The 19,415-nt window shown below is 30.1% G+C and overlaps 1 protein-coding gene across 1 annotated transcript; it reads left to right on the forward strand.

Moving 5' to 3' along the window:
• The first annotated feature begins 1,006 nt into the window (after window positions 1-1,006).
• Window positions 1,007-8,434, forward strand: LOC136971105 (uncharacterized). Its single transcript, XM_067265584.1, has 4 exons — window positions 1,007-1,927; window positions 1,998-2,066; window positions 2,155-2,244; window positions 8,423-8,434. Exons 1-4 carry the CDS (start codon window positions 1,007-1,009, stop codon window positions 8,432-8,434), a joined length of 1,092 nt encoding a protein of 363 aa, XP_067121685.1.
• The last annotated feature ends 10,981 nt before the right edge of the window (window positions 8,435-19,415 follow it).

Genomic DNA, 19,415 nt, shown 5'->3' on the forward strand with positions numbered 1-19,415 from the left:
GATATAGTCTAAAAATTCATGCCCAACTAGCCGACACGAGATGAAATCATGAGATGTGTTAATTTAGTTTATTGGTATTGTATAATTTAAATAACTTCATTAGTTTCGTTTCGTTTTTGATTTTTTATAATATTTTCTTCCGTCTAATAGTGTTTAGCAGTTATTGGTCTGCAATATGTATCAACTAAAACTGTTGGTTAGACATTAAATGCTGTGTGTATTTTATGTGTAACAGACAGGCATATACATACAACATTTGAAGATCAATCGAATTTACATTTAGTTAAATATAAATCTGGTTAATTTGCAAATTGTATTTCCGAACCTTATTATATGTCACTTAATTGTTTGAGTAATTTCAAATATGTTCGAATTAATGTACTTCGGTTATTAAAATCTATTAGCATAATTGACATGCATGTCGTTTATTTACATTGCTAATGTGTTCGAAGATAAATCACCGTTTATGCTGTAAGAGTAATTTACAAATTTAAAACTGATGTTTACCATACTGTGCTTTAAAAAGAATTTTTCTATCAGTATAATGAATTCATGTATATTTTTAATTCATAAACATTCCTAGATGCATTATTCATACATTAAGAAATTCCATATTAATTAATGTTTACAAAATTTACGAAAAAATGTTAATGGATGTAATGATTTATTCCTAATTCATTATATCCATTCCTAAATAATGCGAGTGAAAAATAATAAAGCTTTGCATTTGATATTCAACTTGCACGTAATTATGTACGCAAGTACATAAGTGCACTTCGTTATAAAAATAATAATTTTAAACAACAAAATTCAATTATTTGGATATGCTGCCTATCTGAGCTGCAAGAGATTAGAAATAATTAAATAATTGTAATTTTATTGTATACTGTATAACATACCATAAAAGAATTAATTTTTCAAGGTAAAATTTTTTATTATAATTTATATTAATTTTAATATGCCGCTAATATATTTGGCCTATAACAAATTTAGATCAATTAGAAGAATGGCCGAAGACTGCTTCTACTGCACACTTTATCCATCGTGTAACGTATCCCTTCTGTGTGGAGACATTGTCTTCGAGCGCTGTAAATGCCATCAACTGACTCCGAAACAATCAAAAATCATGTCTCTGTATGCAAAATTTGTTCAAGCTATTATTTTCGGTCATTTTTTGCTAACCTGCATCCACACGCTTTCGACCGAAGACAACGTCATTGCTTGTAGTCCCATGGAGACAACAGGTAAGAGTAGAGATATCACCATGTTTATGAAAGGAATATTTGCATGCAACTCGTTGATTTGTAGTTTAACAATTCAATATGGAAGACGAAAGAAAATCTCAATGGAACTTAAAACATCAAGTTATTATGGAGAGAAACAGAAATTAGAAAAAAATCAGTTGTTAATATTTTATTTCGTAATATATTGCTATTGTATCGTATTAGGTTCAGCTGTTTTTACCAGCTCATTTCTTATCCGACGTTTCGAAAATCGAACAAGCTCTATCAGGGCTTTTCTCTGCGTTGAATACTATATAATATACACTATATTCGAATTGTCTGTATGGACATGGTTTCTCTCTGTTTGTATGATACTTGGAATTGCAATTAAAAAAAGATTTGATGCCTTGTCTGTCCAATTACAACAAACCAATTCAACTCGGCTCGAAAGAAATGTTAACGAAATCATTTGTAAGCACGTAGAATTATGCGAATTTCTTCAACAGTTAAATGACAAATGGAACGAATATGTATTTATTGAATACGGAATGCTTCTGTTTTGTATTTCTCTTCTCATTTACAACACTATCTTTGGGGGTTTATCATTTCATATGTATATACATATCATAATATGTATTACTACCATAATTTGCATCATCCTCGGCATTATTGGTTCTTTCGCTCTTGCTCAACTCTGTGCATCAGTAAGTATAAATACTGTAAGATAATCTGTATATTTCCTTTGTTTTATAATATGTATTTATGTCTATATAGGCTTATGACTCGTTTCAAGAAATAAGAAAGTTGGGAGCTGGTATTTTACCGTTGGAAATTAAACTTAAAGTATGAAAGAAATCTTTCGAATAAAAGTATATTTTAAATTCTATAAAACAAATTTTTATGTTTATTTATAAAATAATATTTGTTTCAGATGTTAAACTTCATGAAGAAATTTCAAAGAACGAATATTGGACTTAGTTGCGGCGATTGTTTTGTATTTTCAAAACAAACGCCAGTACAGGCAAGTATTTTATTCGTATCCTACATCTTACAGCCTATACATTTATAAAGGAACTATAATCGTTTATATATACAAACAATACAGTTAAAATTTATTTAATCATAATTTTATGATTTACTTAAATTTATTTTACGCTAAGCGAATTGCGAAAGCGAATGAGAAAAGCGAAAAAGGGATTGAAAATTTTAAGCAGTCAATCATTTGCAAGCAAGAGAAAACGTCATCTGTAAATCAAAATGTCTGCTATTGGTATTCTATTGCTCACCATCTTTATTTATTTATTGAGAAGAAAACATACGTAAAAAAACGATGCTTGGTGAGAGGAATTTTAATTCAGAACCGTGAATTATATCTGTATTACGTGAGTAGATTCTGTAGCCATCTTGCAAACATGAACTACGTGACAACAAGCGAGAATACGATTCATAGCGAATTTAGCTAATGAAAAGGCTCGACAGTCATAAACATTAATGCGATTCGCGAAATGAGAAAATTTACCGAAAACTACGTCATGTCTGACGTGTTATTTGTTTTTTTTTCGCTCTTTTGCCAGCGAATCGCGCTCAATGTGAACTAACCAATAGGCTTTAATGTAAACGATGTATATTATTTGCTTTCTTATGTGATAATTGCATGGTGATCTGAACAACAGTGTTAATAACGTGTTTAAATTGGCGTTGATTTGATTACATGGAACTATTAAAATATTTAAATTTGTAGTATATTTTATTTATAATATGCAAAATATTTTGTTTATTTTTCAGACATATAAAGCTTTGTATACCGTATTCAACATGCTACTGCAAATCCGAGATGTTTACTATAAAGAACGTCCAACCTGTATACTTGAAAGTCCTCTTTCATTCTTACATTCTAACAATACTGCTCTTAGCATTTGAAATTATAGAGAAAGTTACCTTATTAAATCTGTATTAGTGGCTTACATTACTTAAATTTGAAATGTTCAGGAAATGATTGAGTATTGTTTAGAGAATATATTTTATCAAATATTACAAAACATCAACAAAAAATGTGTCATTATTAATCAAAAATATGTTTGTGTGAAATTAAGATCACAAATGTAGCAATATTTTCGGTATGTAGCAATTGTATGATGTCATTTGAAAGGCGTGGGTGGAGGGGCGAGAAGTGTGAAAACGGATAGGGGAAAGGGTGACGGCTATTCTGGAATGTACTTCCAATCATTTCGTTACTCTATTCGTGTTACTGTGTATCTGCATAGTATTTTGTTTTTACAATGTATATTTTCACTACTTTACTGTTTGACCAGTACCTCTGTTTATTATGGTGTTATTGTATCAGCCTAACCTAATCGTGTAAAATTTTGTTTTATCTCGTGTTTAATATTGTAATATTTAAAGCATCCAACAGACATGTTAAATCGAAAAAGCTGATTAGAGACTTCACTTTCAAAATGCATTTTGTGAATAACATAGTGTTTTTCTATGTCTAATTTGATGTCCTGTGGTAGTGTAACAAGTCTAGCGGCAAAGTAAAGCCAACCTTAGAGCTCACAAATCATTGTATGATGTCATTTTAATTAACGACTTCATCTAAATGGTAAAATATACGAATAATATACCTATTGTATTCTTATTCACCACACCACAATGAAATCCTTTTAACTTCAAAACTACTAAATATACGAAGGAAGAGATGTTCATAGGGCAAAATTGTAGGAAGTTAAATCAACTAAGGCAACAGTGACTAATTAAAAGTTAATTATGAAGCTTGTGTATTCACCAAGTAATGACATTAAGAACACGTTTTGTCATAGGAATCTCTTCTGCAATTTGCATCTGATTTTGTTTTCAATGTCATTATTTCAGAGTGGCTGGATCATTTCGGAACACACTCTACTTTCACAGAATCATGTTCTGTCGCTTTTATTTAACTCACAACCAGAAATCGGACCATAGACTTTAGACCCACACGCAAATTTTGATTTCAAATGTATTAATTTTTATTCCCGTTGTATCCTGGAAGTTTAAGGGTTTAAGGGCGTAAATTTTTGAGTTTTACTGTTAAATGATTTTTTCGAAGGAATTGTGAACATCAGTGGAAGAGAAACAAAACTACAGAGAGTCGTTAATCCGAATCAATTGGGGACTGGGGTTGTTCAGATTAGTGATTTGTTCCGATTACCGATTATGTACCAAAAAATATATTAACCTGTCCGATGTTCAAATTTTTCTCCGTTGCGTGTCGCTTCGTGTTGAATTTTTCTCGTTGCTGTCGCTTCGTGTTGAATTTTCGTCGATTTTAAGCCTAACGAAAATTTTTATAATAATAATCGAGGCTATCGTATCGTTAAAAATTATTTCTTTATTTTGTACAAACAAAATAAATATATTGAAGAATATAAAAACATGAAAATTATACTTTAGAAGTAAATCTAGTATCAAAAACGTTCGATTCAGCACGACACAGTCCGACTGAAAATCGTTCGGATTACCGGCGATTCGGATTTCCGGGGTTCAGATTAACGACTCTCCACTGTATTTCACGATCTTACGAAATGGATCAGATGTCAACTTTTAGCATCAACAATTCAGAAAGAAATTGCAAGTCATCGCGCACCCTGCGAATTGGTTATCGTAACGACGAACGACCAGTTGTCTCAGTGCCAATGACGTTCGCATAAAAGCGATTGTCACAGGAAGTTCAGGGCGATCGTCACAGGAAGTTATTCTTGGTACAAGTGTCTCTTGTCCTGGTCCTGTCCATAAGGGAAACGGTAGAAGACATAGGACTGTTCCAGCTTCCATTTTCCCGAACGAGCTGTGCATACAGTCATCCTGCGGCAAGTAGAGGTATATTTTAGAGCCAAACCTTTGTGAACTCTCTCTCCCACTCTAGGGTTAGACACGCGGCATAGCGTCTAATTTGATCGCCGTTTCCTATAAGATTATATGTTATCCGCATTTATGCATTTAATCATTTAATTCTTTATGTATTCTGCTGTAAATTAGAGTAGTTATATAATAAACTCTTTATTTGTTTATTTAACCTGTGAACCTGTCTATCATTGCTCGCACGGACACCTGTCGACTTTCTCAACCCCTCGCTACTCGATAAAAACCCATCCAGCGGACAAGGGGATACGGTTTTACCAGCCGTTACCGGTAAGTGGTCAGAAGGGATTCAAATACGAACTAGTAACTAATTCAGTTTTACACCATCTTTATTGTATGAATAAAAAGTTTACCGATGCCTTTAAATCTTCAGTTTACTGCTTATTTAATCAATGTATATTATCAGCAAGATTAGATGTTAGTAGTTTACTACGTATGCAAATTAACAACTAATGTAAAAGTCATTTCTCTTGGTTATAAAATTTGTAATGAACATTAATTACAGATTACTTCACGTTTAGATTTTTTAATTACATTACGTTCTTTGCATTTACGATAAATTTACTGTTATTATTTCACGATGGCTTTATGATTTTGCAAGATCCTTTGCGTACAACTGGCAAATTCGATGTTGTCAGAAGCCGGAAATTTAAAACTTTATCTATGGTTCGTGGTTTTCCTGATGAAAATTTATCACGTAAAATTTTCGTCCAATCAGAAATTGCAAAAACGTCGCGTACTATGTATTAATCGAGTTTACGATTTCTAATTATGTTAATACCTATGACAAATTATGTTTCGTCTTTAGGTAAAACATTGAAATCATGTTTTCAAAACAGACATTTATGTTTGCTGGCCTCACATGTGCGGGTTCGAATTGTTTCTTGACGTTTTTGTCATTTTCGCGAGGGATGTGCAAGTACTAATTCGAACATGCGAGTTTCAACCTGATTTACACAGAACGTCAAGACCACGTAACCAGATGTTTATTTTCGGGTATCCGCTCACGAAGCTAAGATCCGATTGTCAAGACAATGTGTACAATTCAGTGTAATATCATTTTAATCCGGATAATTAAAGAAAATTAATTTATTGGAATAAAGAGAGTGAATTATTCAGTAAAACATTCGACATATTATACTGTCAACTTAAAAAAGCTTTTAGTGTTTTAGCAGTTTATAGTATTTTAACCAAAGTTCAATTCGTTATTACTTCTAACAGCAAACATTAATTCATTTTTCGACAATAAAAAATTATACATTTTTTTCATTTATCATGCTTAGTGATTTTACACGTAGTGTTTAGATATGTAATTAATTATGAATTGGGGCTTTTGATAGCAATGCACGCTCTATTTGCTTTGTTAGTTGTTGTTATAAAATACTACATGGAGATTCATTACCATGTTTTTTTTAGTTAGTGATTGCAAGTGATCATGTCATGATAGACATTGTAAATAATGATATTTTCACTCTAGACACGAATAACCTTGCAAGAAAGTCAGAACATATCGATAAAATTAGAATATATATTTGTATTTTCCTGTTTTTTAATGTATTAAATGTATATGTGAAATCTATTAAAATAAATGAAAACTTAATCAGATAAATAAAGTTGTATTAATGATAATAGACTAAATAAGATCAAACGTATTATTTGTAAAGTACCTATATTTTTTCAAGGTGTTAAATGTAAAAAAAAAATATGTTATCTATTATTAGTTAAAGCAAATTTACGTGAACATGTAAAATGATAAATATTTATCATTGTAACTTTTATTTTCGCATATCGGCAAATTGTATATTATGTTATCTATATATATAACCCATTCAACAGGTGTCCGTCCTTCTGTCCGTCCGTCCCGTAACCGTTTGATAACCGACACTAGAGGCGCCCCTATCGTGTGTCATATTTCAAACATTCAAATTAAATTAACAATTTTAATTATTATTTAAATTAACAATATAAATTATTATTATTCATTTGGCCAATACATTATTATTTGGTTAATATCTATACATATAACCCATTGAACGCGTGCCTGTCCGGCCGTCCGTCCGTTCGCGTAACGGTATGCCAAAAACGGGCACTAGAGGCGCCCCTATCGTTTGTCATATTTCAAACATTTAAATTAACAATATAAATTATTATTTAAATTAACACCCACTAGCAACGCCCTAGCGAATGTTACCAGCGAAGGTAAATAAACAAATTAAACTATTTTAAAGTATTTATAGAATGTTTAATAACACTAAATAATGATTTTTAATTATCATGAAATTTGTAAAAAACGCCCACTAGGGGGCGTCCCAGGCTCCTAGTATTGTATAGATCAATAGATATTGAATTGTACTTGAAAAATTATAGTTGTATTTTTTATATACATATTCAGTGTGTGTATACACAATATAGCCTACATACATTGAAACATGAAAAAATATTATAACAATCATCAATATGTCAATCCTCTTCATAACGTTAGATATTAATACATTAACGTAGAATAGAAATGTAATATAATTTGAAAGGAATTTTCAATCGAATTTTTTGTAAACATTTTACAAGATTTTTATGGTAAACCGAAAAAACACCCTTTAGGACATTTTTCGGCATTATCTTTTTGTGTATTTGCAAATATAATTAAACATAATTGCCACTTGTTTTTCATCAGAATACATAAATACCTGTGTGAAACAAACCATTAAACATTGTAATTACTCTTAAATATGCATTTGATAAATGTGCGGCCGCGTAAAGTTTTCCGGGTCTTCTTCACGTGTGTAAAACATGAATAGGGACCAGTTTATAATAAGTCTTCCCGGACAACACAGTTTTCTCATAAAGCATCGTATTGCATCAATTTGTCCACTATAAAAGAAAAACCGAATAAAACATAATACTGTTTAAAAACTGTATATTTGACATTTCCTAACACCTAGCCATTTGATACATCCTCCAATAATAATTGCGTAACGCTAATAACATAAAAGTACGAATAAAAATCTCAAGAGCTTACTTAAAACGGCTGAATGTTTCAGATTATTGATATTTTACTATATTACTGTGTTTAAGCACTGTGAATAACTGTGCAATTGACATGTAACACGAGATAAGTTTTTGTTTACAATATCAAAAACATTTAGTAGAATGTATTTATTATAGCGTGAAGGACAAATATCACGACTATAGAATGATGTTACAGAAACTGCATTTACCACTTTATCGTTCTTTTCTATTACTTTCTTAAAAAGAAAATAGTAAAATGCACTCTAATTCGATATGCTTATAATTTATTCCGACAGATTCCTGAATGATTTGAAATGTGTTTAATTAATACTGTACTTAATATATACTTTAATCAATGCATTAAATTATTATAATAAAATTAAGTATTAAAAATTGTGGATTAATTAAGCCACGGTTTTTAGTACTTATTTCATTGATGATTTCAAAAATCACATTTTTTTGGTGTTATATTTTGAAATATCAAACAGTAAATTAAGAAATATCATGCTAATAATTCACATGATATTTGTAATATTCTTGTTTATATAATAGAAAAATTAAAAATTCGAGAAAGAAAATTAAAAACATGTATTCTTATAAAATGTAATATTACTTATGTAATCTTATAAATGAAATATACATCAAAATGTACCGAACACTACTACTTATAACATTGACGCAATAATTAAGTTAATAAAATATATAATTTTTTAAATTTTATCCTTTTTCTTAAGAATTAAATTTCGTTTTTGTTTTCTAAAGTTTTTGCCAAAATATGGTGCTGCCTGTAAGCCCCAGCAAATCGGATGTAGTCGAAAATTAATTGATATATACAAGTCCAATCGTTAATCTTGGAATAAATTTATGACGTTATCTAAGATAGAATGATGTAAACGGAATTGCCGAGTTTCGTAAAAGTTTGCTTACAGGTAAGTTAAAATATATTGTAAATGTATTATTAAGTGTTAAAATTGCATGGGTTAAACTTTAATAAATATAACTTTTAAAAATAATATTTTAAGCGAATTGAACTTATTGATTAATAAATTGTATCTAACAATTTCAATTTGTTCCAGAAAGTTACTGGAAAAAGTTCGAATAGAAAGTCAATTAAAATTAAAATTTAATTACCTCTAAACGAAACGAACTTTTAAATAATAACGCAACACAAAGAACCTTGTGTATTTATTTAATTTTTACAATTGTGAATGTGTGTATATAACACAAGATTTCCATCCCATATAACAATATAACTCAGATACACGAAAATAAATATATGAAAGTAAAAGTGTAAAATAGCTAGTAATAAACATTTTAAATATCTGATAACAATAAAACATAAAAACTAAACATTAAAAATTATAAAATATTCGTTTACAATTTCGGTGTTACAAATTTTAAATACAGTCAAACCTGTTTTTATGCGGTGGATAGGGACCGCATAAAAGAAAACGCATAAAAAAAATCGCACGCAACTTCAACAGTGGCTATAAAAAATAATTTTCGCAACACAATTAAAAAAATATTTTTTTATGCGGTGAATAAGGACCGCATAAAAAAAGTCTCACGTAAAAAATAACTCAAAACCGTACGAAATAACTAGGAATTGCTTTTTTAACTCCTTGGGCCTTTTTCTGCAATCCCTAATGGAAAAAAATCCTCTAAGAATTTTATTTTTTATATTAATTAATTATTTCCACTTATATACGAATCTAACATTAATAAGTTAAAAATAATCGTTAAAAAATGATTTTATTTGATAAATATAGCTGCAGGAAGTGTTATTCCATTTAACAAGGCGTGAAATTTCACACCCGCAGTTCTAAAGCTGGAGGGGTGCTAACTTACCGCATCTGTTCAAATATAACATGATATTTATGATTTTTATGCTATTAAAATGAGAGGGGACCGAAAAAAACGTATGAGAAAAAAATTTTACTGAATAAAAAATGAAAAAACCTGCTGATGTCATAGAAAACATCCAATAGAGCTTTAAAAAATTTTACAGGAGTCAATTATGTTCCAATTTAATTGAAATTTTCATATACCGCACAAAAAAATCGCACAAAACAAATCACAGAAATAAAAAAAATCGCACAAAACAAGTCGCACAGAAAAAGACCGCACAAAAACAGGTTTGACTGTATTTATTATAATACAAACGATTCGATAGAAGTATGATTATTATTTATTAGCATATCATATCATTTATTATTTATTATGTATTATATTAATAATATCTTTAATAATGAAATTTTGTATCAATAGCATGAAACAACGTACTATTGTGTTTTATCTTTGTTTTCATATACCTTTGATCTGCAAATATAGATTTATAAAACAAATGAGTAAATAGACCCAAATATGACAAAGCTACAACAAAGCAGTATTTTAAAATATCCAAAGGAGTGTCGCATGGATGATCATTTAAGAGCAACCAATAAATCCAAAATGTAAGCAATAACGCAAACCACATTTGAGCAACTTGAGTTCCCGTAATAAACATGGCTATCATTGATGAAATCCTAATCCCCATGCATTTTACAGTAAAATAGGTATACATCAAGGAATGTACGAACAGATTAACAAAGACAATCATCGATAGATAGCATGGTTCTTTGTACGAAGCGTATCATGACATAACCAACATAGTAGGATGATGATAACAGTGAAGAAACATCAATTTTCTTTTATGAAGTATTATCATAATCGTATCTCCCAATTCCCAAAGTTTCGAAAACACGAACAGTGTTCCCCAAAACAAATACGACGGTGTATTTTCTATAAGACTTTTGTCACAAGCTATTTCGTAAAAAGTAGAGTGTTTAACATGTTCGAAGATAATTGGAATTAATCTAATCGTGCTGCAGATACTGTAAAGAGCCAACATGCCATTCCAGATGGTGAATGCACGGTTGAAGTTATATGGAGGTCGATCTTTCATGTAATGCAGAAGGATCTTAATGGCCAGTATATAGAAGATGGATATGTAAATGGAATAATGCCAGTATGTGCGGAAGAAATTTCTCAGAGCATCAGCAGTGAAAACTGTTTCGAAAAAGAGAGGTTCAACTGGAATCGTTCTGTTGTAATTTTTCATTCTTGAATAACGTCGTAATGCTTAAAAAAAGTCAAAGAGTTGAATAAAAATTAATTCATTTTGAATAAAATCCTATCAATAAATAACCATATAAATTATAAATGTTATATAGGATTTATTTTAAAACGTTAGGTATTACAATATTGAATTGTCTTATATAAATAATTTGCCATAAATCAACCTTTAAAAGTGTTAGGTAAAAGTGTTAGTAATTATAAATTAATAGTAAATTTTTACTTTGTGAAGAACGAAATTTTATTTCAAACGTCTTCTCTAAAGTATAACTTTTAATCTTTGTCGTGAGTTCAGTGAGAAGATTTTTAAGAGTTCATTTATCACAACTTGCTATCAGAATTTTGTACAAAATCGTTAACACGAGTTTGTACAAAATACAACTTTTGACAATTGAATGAAATTTAATTTTACAAGAAAATTTATCGTATGACGCATACAAAATACGGTAAAGAAGTTTCTTGATGGGTACTGTTCAAATTCGTTTGAAAGCCATTTCAGATGTTTTAAAACGTGGTTAAATTTACCTACGGTGATCTAAATGGCGGCTCATCTCTGATTCCAGCAAACAGAAGAATGGAAACAGTGGGGACATATGTTCTAACCTAACCTAACCTATTCTGATAATTTGGTTGGTAATAATTATGGTAATTTATTAGAATAGGTTAGGTTAGAACGTGTATCCCAACTGTTTCCTTTCTTCTGTTCGCTGGAATCAGAGACTGACCGTCATTTTGGTCACCGTAGGTAAATTTAACCTAAAACATTTTTATGAAAAAAGAAAAATATTTTTAACACGTTTGTTTAAGTAACAACGAAATTTTTTCTTTATCAAAATACAAACATTTTATTACTAAAGGTTATAAAAACTAAGTACAGTCAAACCTGTTTTTATGCGCTCTTTTTATCTGCGATTTTTATTTGTGCGATTTTTTTAATGCGAATTTTTAATTTGTGCGGTATAGTTGGCGACTAGTCTCGTGCGATTCGTCATGTCTTACGTTGACTTATTATAGCTAAATAAACTTATTATAGCATAAATGCACTTATTATAGTAATATTATTGCATGAATATGCGAAAAATGAAATAATTTACTTTTTAAGTCAACAAAACACCACCTGGACAAAAATATGTAAAACAGACGATAGACCAGACGATGCAGTCAAGTGCTGACATCTGTTGTCAATAAATTCTATTTCGTACGGTTTTGGGTTATTTTCTATGTGAGACTTTTTTTATGCGGTCCCTGTTGACCGCATAAAAAAATTTTTTTAATTGTGTCGCGAAAACTATTATTTACAGCCATTCGTGAAGTTTCGTGAGATTTTTTTTAATGCGTTTTTTTAATGCGGTCCCTATTCCCCGCATAAAAACAGGTTTGACTGTATTTTAATTTGAAGGCTATAACAAATACTTGAAAAGTAAATTTTATAGGAAGTTGATAGGTGTACTGTACTTTACATTGCATTAATGATTTTATACAGATGTGAAGAACTGGGAATAGAGAGTCAATTCTAAACCCATTTTAACGGCAACGGTCTGGTGGAGATTGCTCACTCGGTCAATGGATGGCTAGGAGGGCTGTCGGGTGAAGAGGTAATCGGTAAGTCGAAAAAGTGCCCTGTCTCCGAAATAAGACAGGATGATCAATTGATAACTAACAAAATTTAATTTAAACACAGATGTCATTACAATGGGTCCAGCGAGTCAGAAAACATGACAATAACAGAAGTGCCGTTTTTCGAAGCAAAGCTGAAATTCACGCGTTTAACTACTTCTTTAAACCCAAGTCTAAGCAAACCTAAATTCTACTGAGAGAGAGAGAGAGAGTTTACAATTCTGAGTACAATACAACTTTTAGACTGATAATTCCAGATACCTGTATAGGACGTTGGCACGATCAACTGAAAACGCGATTTATGTTCAGAAGCATACAATAGTTCGTTGTTACTATATATTATCATATAAGAAATTCGATATATATTTACGATTGAAAGAAGGAATACATTCTAATTCTGCGGCCAATTCTATAATATTACATTAATAGAAGTTCTATATTAATGGCAGTTGTATTAATATAGCTAAACGTTTTTCATAACAAGACACAGGAATAGAGTGGAATGTTTCAGATATTGTTATTTCCACTTCTACCCAGCTTATAATCTATTAACTAGTGTAATAATTTGGAGTTTCATAAATAAAACAAGATTTATACCATCCACTTATTTGCCACAAATGTTATAGCTGTTGTAAGATTTAAAATCATTTTTCTGTTCGTTAAATTAATCAGTGTATAGTAGAAAAGTCAAAATATATTGAATATCCTATTAAAATAAAATCAAACAGGCTGTACAAAATATATAAAGTAACAATAATGAATGTATTAAATAGACATTCTGAGCGTATATGTACAAAACTTTGAAAATGTAAACAGTATGGGCAAGATTTGGATTTTAAGAAATTCATTCTTAAAATATTTCACTGATATAAACGAACTTTTACATTTACATTTGCACGTTACTATACTAAAAACCTATTGTTAATTCAACACAATCTTTCGATTGTTAATCTGAAAATGTTAGAATTTTTGAAAAATAATTGCTCTTTTTACATTTTACATGTGCAGTAAAGCGTAGACTTTACAGGTAAATACTGTAATTTCACTTATTTGTTTTTATAATGCTAACAAATATCAAATCATGTAATGATAATTATCTACGTTAAAGTGAATTTTGTTATTAACTAATTAAAATAATAGTTAAAAATAATTTCTATAACACTCACCAAATGAAGTGCAACACAAAAGTCTTATTTATTATTATTCGACGATAAATAGTTCGTCAGGAGATAATATCGAATATATCTTCAAATGACGGGTTCTGTCTAAAACACAGAAAAACTTTATTTAATAGGACAATAAATTACAATTTAAAAATTATAAAGTATTAAGTGAAAATCTCAATAAAGTAAACAATAATTTCACAAATTGCTTTTTATAACGGAATAAATAACAACATTTTTAAATTAACTTACTGATTGCTTTTATATTTAATGATTCCGAAACAATAATCTCGGAACAATAATGCTGTCCTATGATTTACATTATCCGTTTAAACTTGCTTAGATTATAGAAGAGTTGTTGTTGAACGGAAATGTACAGATGGCAGATACAGAACGGAAATGTACAGATGGCAGATACAGAACGGAAATGTACAGATGGCAGATACAGAACGGAAATGTACAGATGGCAGATACAGAACGGAAATGTACAGATGGCAGATACAGAACGGAAATGTACAGATGGCAGATACAGAACGGAAATGTACAGATGGCAGATACAGAACGGAAATGTACAGATGGCAGATACAGAACGGAAATGTACAGATGGCAGATACAGAACGGAAATGTACAGATGGCAGATACAGAACGGAAATGTACAGATGGCAGATACAGAACGGAAATGTACAGATGGCAGATACAGAACGGAAATGTACAGATGGCAGATACAGAACGGAAATGTACAGATGGCAGATACAGAACGGAAATGTACATGATACAGAATTTCTCTAATTTTAACAGTTACAACAATATGTTCATTTACTTACGACTGCTTCTATGAAGATCGGTTTTCCATCAAAACGGAAAACATAAAATTCTAACATAGTGCATCCCGTCGATCATACACAATACCTAAATTGAATAATTTCATAAATATTTAACAGGTAAGTATTTTAGAATCACAGCTATGATTACTTATTGAACGTTTCAAATGAACAATTTTTCGCATATGTTATAATCATTATTACAGAAGTCTATCCCTTCTGAATTTACAGGTATGCATTTAAATCTGAAGTTACTCGAAATGTGTATAGAAACTAAACTTCGCTTTATGCACTCGAGTCCATTTAGCAGAGCAGTTTATAATGAATTACCTCGTTACGATCGTCACAATATTCTCGTTGTTAATTGTGTATAGTGAAAAAAGTGAGCCAAGCAAATCGAACCGAATTACTAAACAGAAGAACTTAATTCTATTTTATTATACAGTATTTTGTGAGTCGTACAACAATAACGTTAGACACTTGTTTTAAATATAGACAATTCATAACGAAAATTTCGTGACGATATAACACACTGAGAAAATGTATCTCCCTCGGTTAATCCTGTACACATTTCTTTTTTTGCCTCATTTCATCTCGCAGGAGGAACCAAACTCTTCATTCTTACTGGTAATTTTTCACTAAGTACAGTAGAGCATCGATTATCCGATTTAATTGGGGACTGGGGTTGGTCGGATAACTGAAAACTCGGATAACCGAAAAGTATGAAAAAATACATTATTAGTATAGTGTATTAGGCCTGGTTTAAATAGTATCCTCCCTTTCATAGTCGAGCCAGTGCTGCCAGCTTTAACAGGCAATAATTTAAAAAAATAATATTAATGTAGCCAAGACATAACCAAATATTGTAGCGCCACATTACTAGCGGACATTTGAATTTGCTGACTAGAACGCGATCGGTTAACCGATAAGTCGGTTAATCGTAGTCGGATAATCGATTCTCTACTATATTTTAAATATTTCGGATTAAATGAATAAACTACGTATCAAAAAACAACAAATACGAATCGCTAACAAATGAGAATTTGTCTATTACTAATATGTATTCTGACAAACCTTGTTCAATTGCATTGTCCGCGTCTTTCATGTTTACATCACTAAAACAATGATATCAATGCGCTCATTTAAATTGAAATTAACATAAATAAATCGAAATGTAAAAATTTTATAAATTATATTATGTACAAAAAGTAATTCGATTCCAGTATGACAGAATAATACTCAAAGGCTCACACAGTTTACAAGCTTTAAATAGTAAATCGCGCGATACTTACCGAACAAAGGTAAAAATAAAATGAATAGAATTGTGTTTACGATTCTATATTTATACATCGTTTATTTATGAAGATCTGTAATAAGTAAATGTAAAATGGGATGAATGCCAATGATATATCTTCCACAATACTATCTGTTTACATTTCGAAATTTCCAATTGAAATAATATCTTTATTTCTTGCTTTCTCTAATTTCCTAAACACACCAAACTTATTATAAAATACGCATTTAAGATGTTATAGAACTTCCATTGTTACTATTCTAGAAAAATACACAAACGTATGACAAAACTTCTTTTAATGTTTAATTGTTTGTCAGCAGTTTTCCTTGAACTTGGTTTTATGTATTTACAACTTTGCTTCTAAAGAATATTAAAATAGATTGAATATTCTAGTATTTGAAAATAAATTAATTTCAAAAACCAGGTGATAAGTTCGAGAATGTTTTTAAATCCGTAATCCTATCGTCAATTATTTACAACTGTAAAAAATGAATAATTTTATTGAATAGTAAATACACGAATTATTTATTTGCTAGTACTTTCGTTATTAGAGTAACACAGTCGTAATAAAACAATTATATTACCGTTTACTTTCCTTTACATTAATTAATTTTCAATTGTTCGAATAACTGTGATGCAACGTCATTCGTGATGTATGATCGTCTTCGTTAGTGTGAGCACACGGATTTTAAAGGTGATTTTAAAATTGTTGTTAATTGTTTTATTTTTCGAAATATAAATATCCCCGATTGAAGAAACGATGAAGCAGATTGGATATGACCAGTTGTAATAACAAGTCAGTGAAAAAGTTCACACTTAGCTGTCAAAAATGCTTCTTTTATTGCAGCATATAGCTCTTTTCCAACATTAGAGGTAATTATCAGCAGACAGCGAACTGTCTCACTCTCTCTTTCGCAAAATAGGCCTAGCTAATAGATAGTACTCCTGTCAAATATTACACTATATAATCGCAAGTAGCCGGATATAACCTGTCTATGTATCGAACTTGGTGTAGCATCCTGTATCTTATAGTTACTAATATAATAAATGCTTGTTTTATTTGTTAAACCTGTCTCCTGTCTATTCAAGGACATCTGCCGATCTGCTCACCTCCCACGGTCACTCGATCCAAAATACAAAGTGGGCGAGTTTTACCAACTCGACGTGTACGTGACAACTAGGGTATTGACCCTGTGCCCTCGTATTTCCACATTAGTTTTGTAACGAATATTCAATTTTCAAACACTGTAGTGCGCCCATATTTGATTATATATTAGAATAAAATAAATACTTACTAAAAACGCTATTAATATTTAAAATTGTATACATTTTTCGGTTGTATTCTTTTCATTCTTTATTTTCAACGTTGACAGTATTTTTTGTAATGACTGAATTCCTGTTTTACCAAGATAGAAGTAATGAACACAAATACAGAATAACACTTAATGTTTTTCAAAATATTATATAAATATAAATTTAAAATTTTTGTAATAAAACGATATTAGAAATTTGTGTGTATTACTTATATTATGACTATAATAAATATAATTATTTCTTGAAAAAAATACTTGAAAGTTTTCATTTAAATTTTTAGGGAAACATTAGGTCACGATTAAAATATTTAAATGTTCCACATTTGTGATATATTATTCTCAAGGAACAAGTCAAAGTGAAAAAATAATAAATTTAAACAACTTGGACATAAATTCGTTTGACGACTCGTTTAATGATTAAAATCTATTGCAAAAAATAATGCAATACATATTTCATTCATTTAACTTACATTTTCGATCATAAGGTGTATAGAACAATTCAGTAAACGTATACACGTATGACATAGCTACAATCTTAAGAGGAACGTCGCATCAATGAACATTAGGATGTGGAGATTTTTGTTTTTTGAGTAGACGTGTCTGCCGTGCCGTATTCGAAACACCATCGTACTGAAAACGGATGGTATTTTAAACACGGAACTTTCAGAGAAAAACAAAGTTAATGTAGAACACTTTTACCTGTAAAAAAGTCATTGTTTAGAAAACAAGGGAAAGCACTTCGAATGTGCCATTTCACGTGTAAAAAACTTCCTATTATGTTTATAAATAAAAAGATTAGTAAATTTACACATATTTTCTTCATCATATTTATATCTGAATAAAATTGATAAATTTAATCAAGTTTTCTCGTTATTTTAAGCGAAATTTGTTTAACTTTAAAAGGAAAATATATATATATATAACGAAATCTTCCTTTACAATCACTTCAGTTACCAGTTTATATTTATGCATAAAACCTGTTTACAGCATTATGATAAAATACAGTATAATTTTAAAAATAATATTTATTAAAAACTTAGCGCAAGTATTTTAGAAAATTAAACTAATTTATGTAAAGATTTCTCAACGTTTAAAGCAGAATATCGCAAGAACGGTTATAATAAAGTATCCTTGCCATTGCCGTAAATTAATAGTTTTTCATTACTTTGGAATAAAATATTCTATCGCAAAACTTTAATTATTGCGTGTTGAAATTAAATTCATTTAACTGTAAATATATAGTAAAAATTTTCTGTTATAAATCGATATACGAGCGGTATAACACAAGTAAGTGATTGATTTACCTATGGAATACAAAATGGCGTCTCGTCTCTGATTCCAGCTAACAGAAGAAAGGAAACAGCGGGGACACACGTTCTAACCTAACCTAACCTATTCTAATAAATTACCATAATTTTTACTAACCAAATTACTAGAATAGGTTAGGCTAAGTTAGAACGGTCGTCCCCACTGTTTCCTTTCTTCTGTTAGCTGGAATCAGAGACGAGACGCCATTTTGTATACCATAGGTAAATCTAGTCAAGTAATTATATCATATCTTACGTCGTGCGTAATTGTCTCACGATTACAAAAGTAGTGGTGCAGTAAAGTTCAAATGAGTTTTAGAGAATACGTAAAGGATTTATTTAAATATATTTATCTAAACTCTAAATTTTACTGATTTTATAATATTCAATGTTGTAAAATGTGAAAATTGTCATTCCGATTGAATTTACAATTAATTAAACGTCATTATAATTAATGACTCAAAATTCAGACAGTACTAAAGATAGAAAAGTAAGGAAAATAGTACATAAAAATTCATTGTGAACAAAAACTGGTTTACTAGTTTCGAAGAAAACTTACGAGTTAAGAATAAATATTTATTACAACTATACTTCTTCCTGTAGACTGGATGAAACTTAATACTTTCTTACACGAAAAACCTTGACGATCCAGTGTTTTTA

The sequence above is a fragment of the Centruroides vittatus genome, unplaced genomic scaffold (assembly GCF_030686945.1).
Source record: "Centruroides vittatus isolate TY-2023 unplaced genomic scaffold, ASM3068694v2 contig_2322, whole genome shotgun sequence".
In the NCBI taxonomy this organism is placed as follows: domain Eukaryota; kingdom Metazoa; phylum Arthropoda; class Arachnida; order Scorpiones; family Buthidae; genus Centruroides; species Centruroides vittatus.

Bases quoted from the DNA above. Each gene is read 5' to 3' on its own strand.
- LOC136971105 (XM_067265584.1), top strand. From the start codon at position 1,007: ATGGCCGAAGACTGCTTCTACTGCACACTTTATCCATCGTGTAACGTA. The intron at 1,928-1,997 runs GTAAGTATAAAT...ATGTCTATATAG, and splicing joins TTGCTCAACTCTGTGCATCA to GCTTATGACTCGTTTCAAGA. The intron at 2,067-2,154 runs GTATGAAAGAAA...TATTTGTTTCAG, and splicing joins CGTTGGAAATTAAACTTAAA to ATGTTAAACTTCATGAAGAA.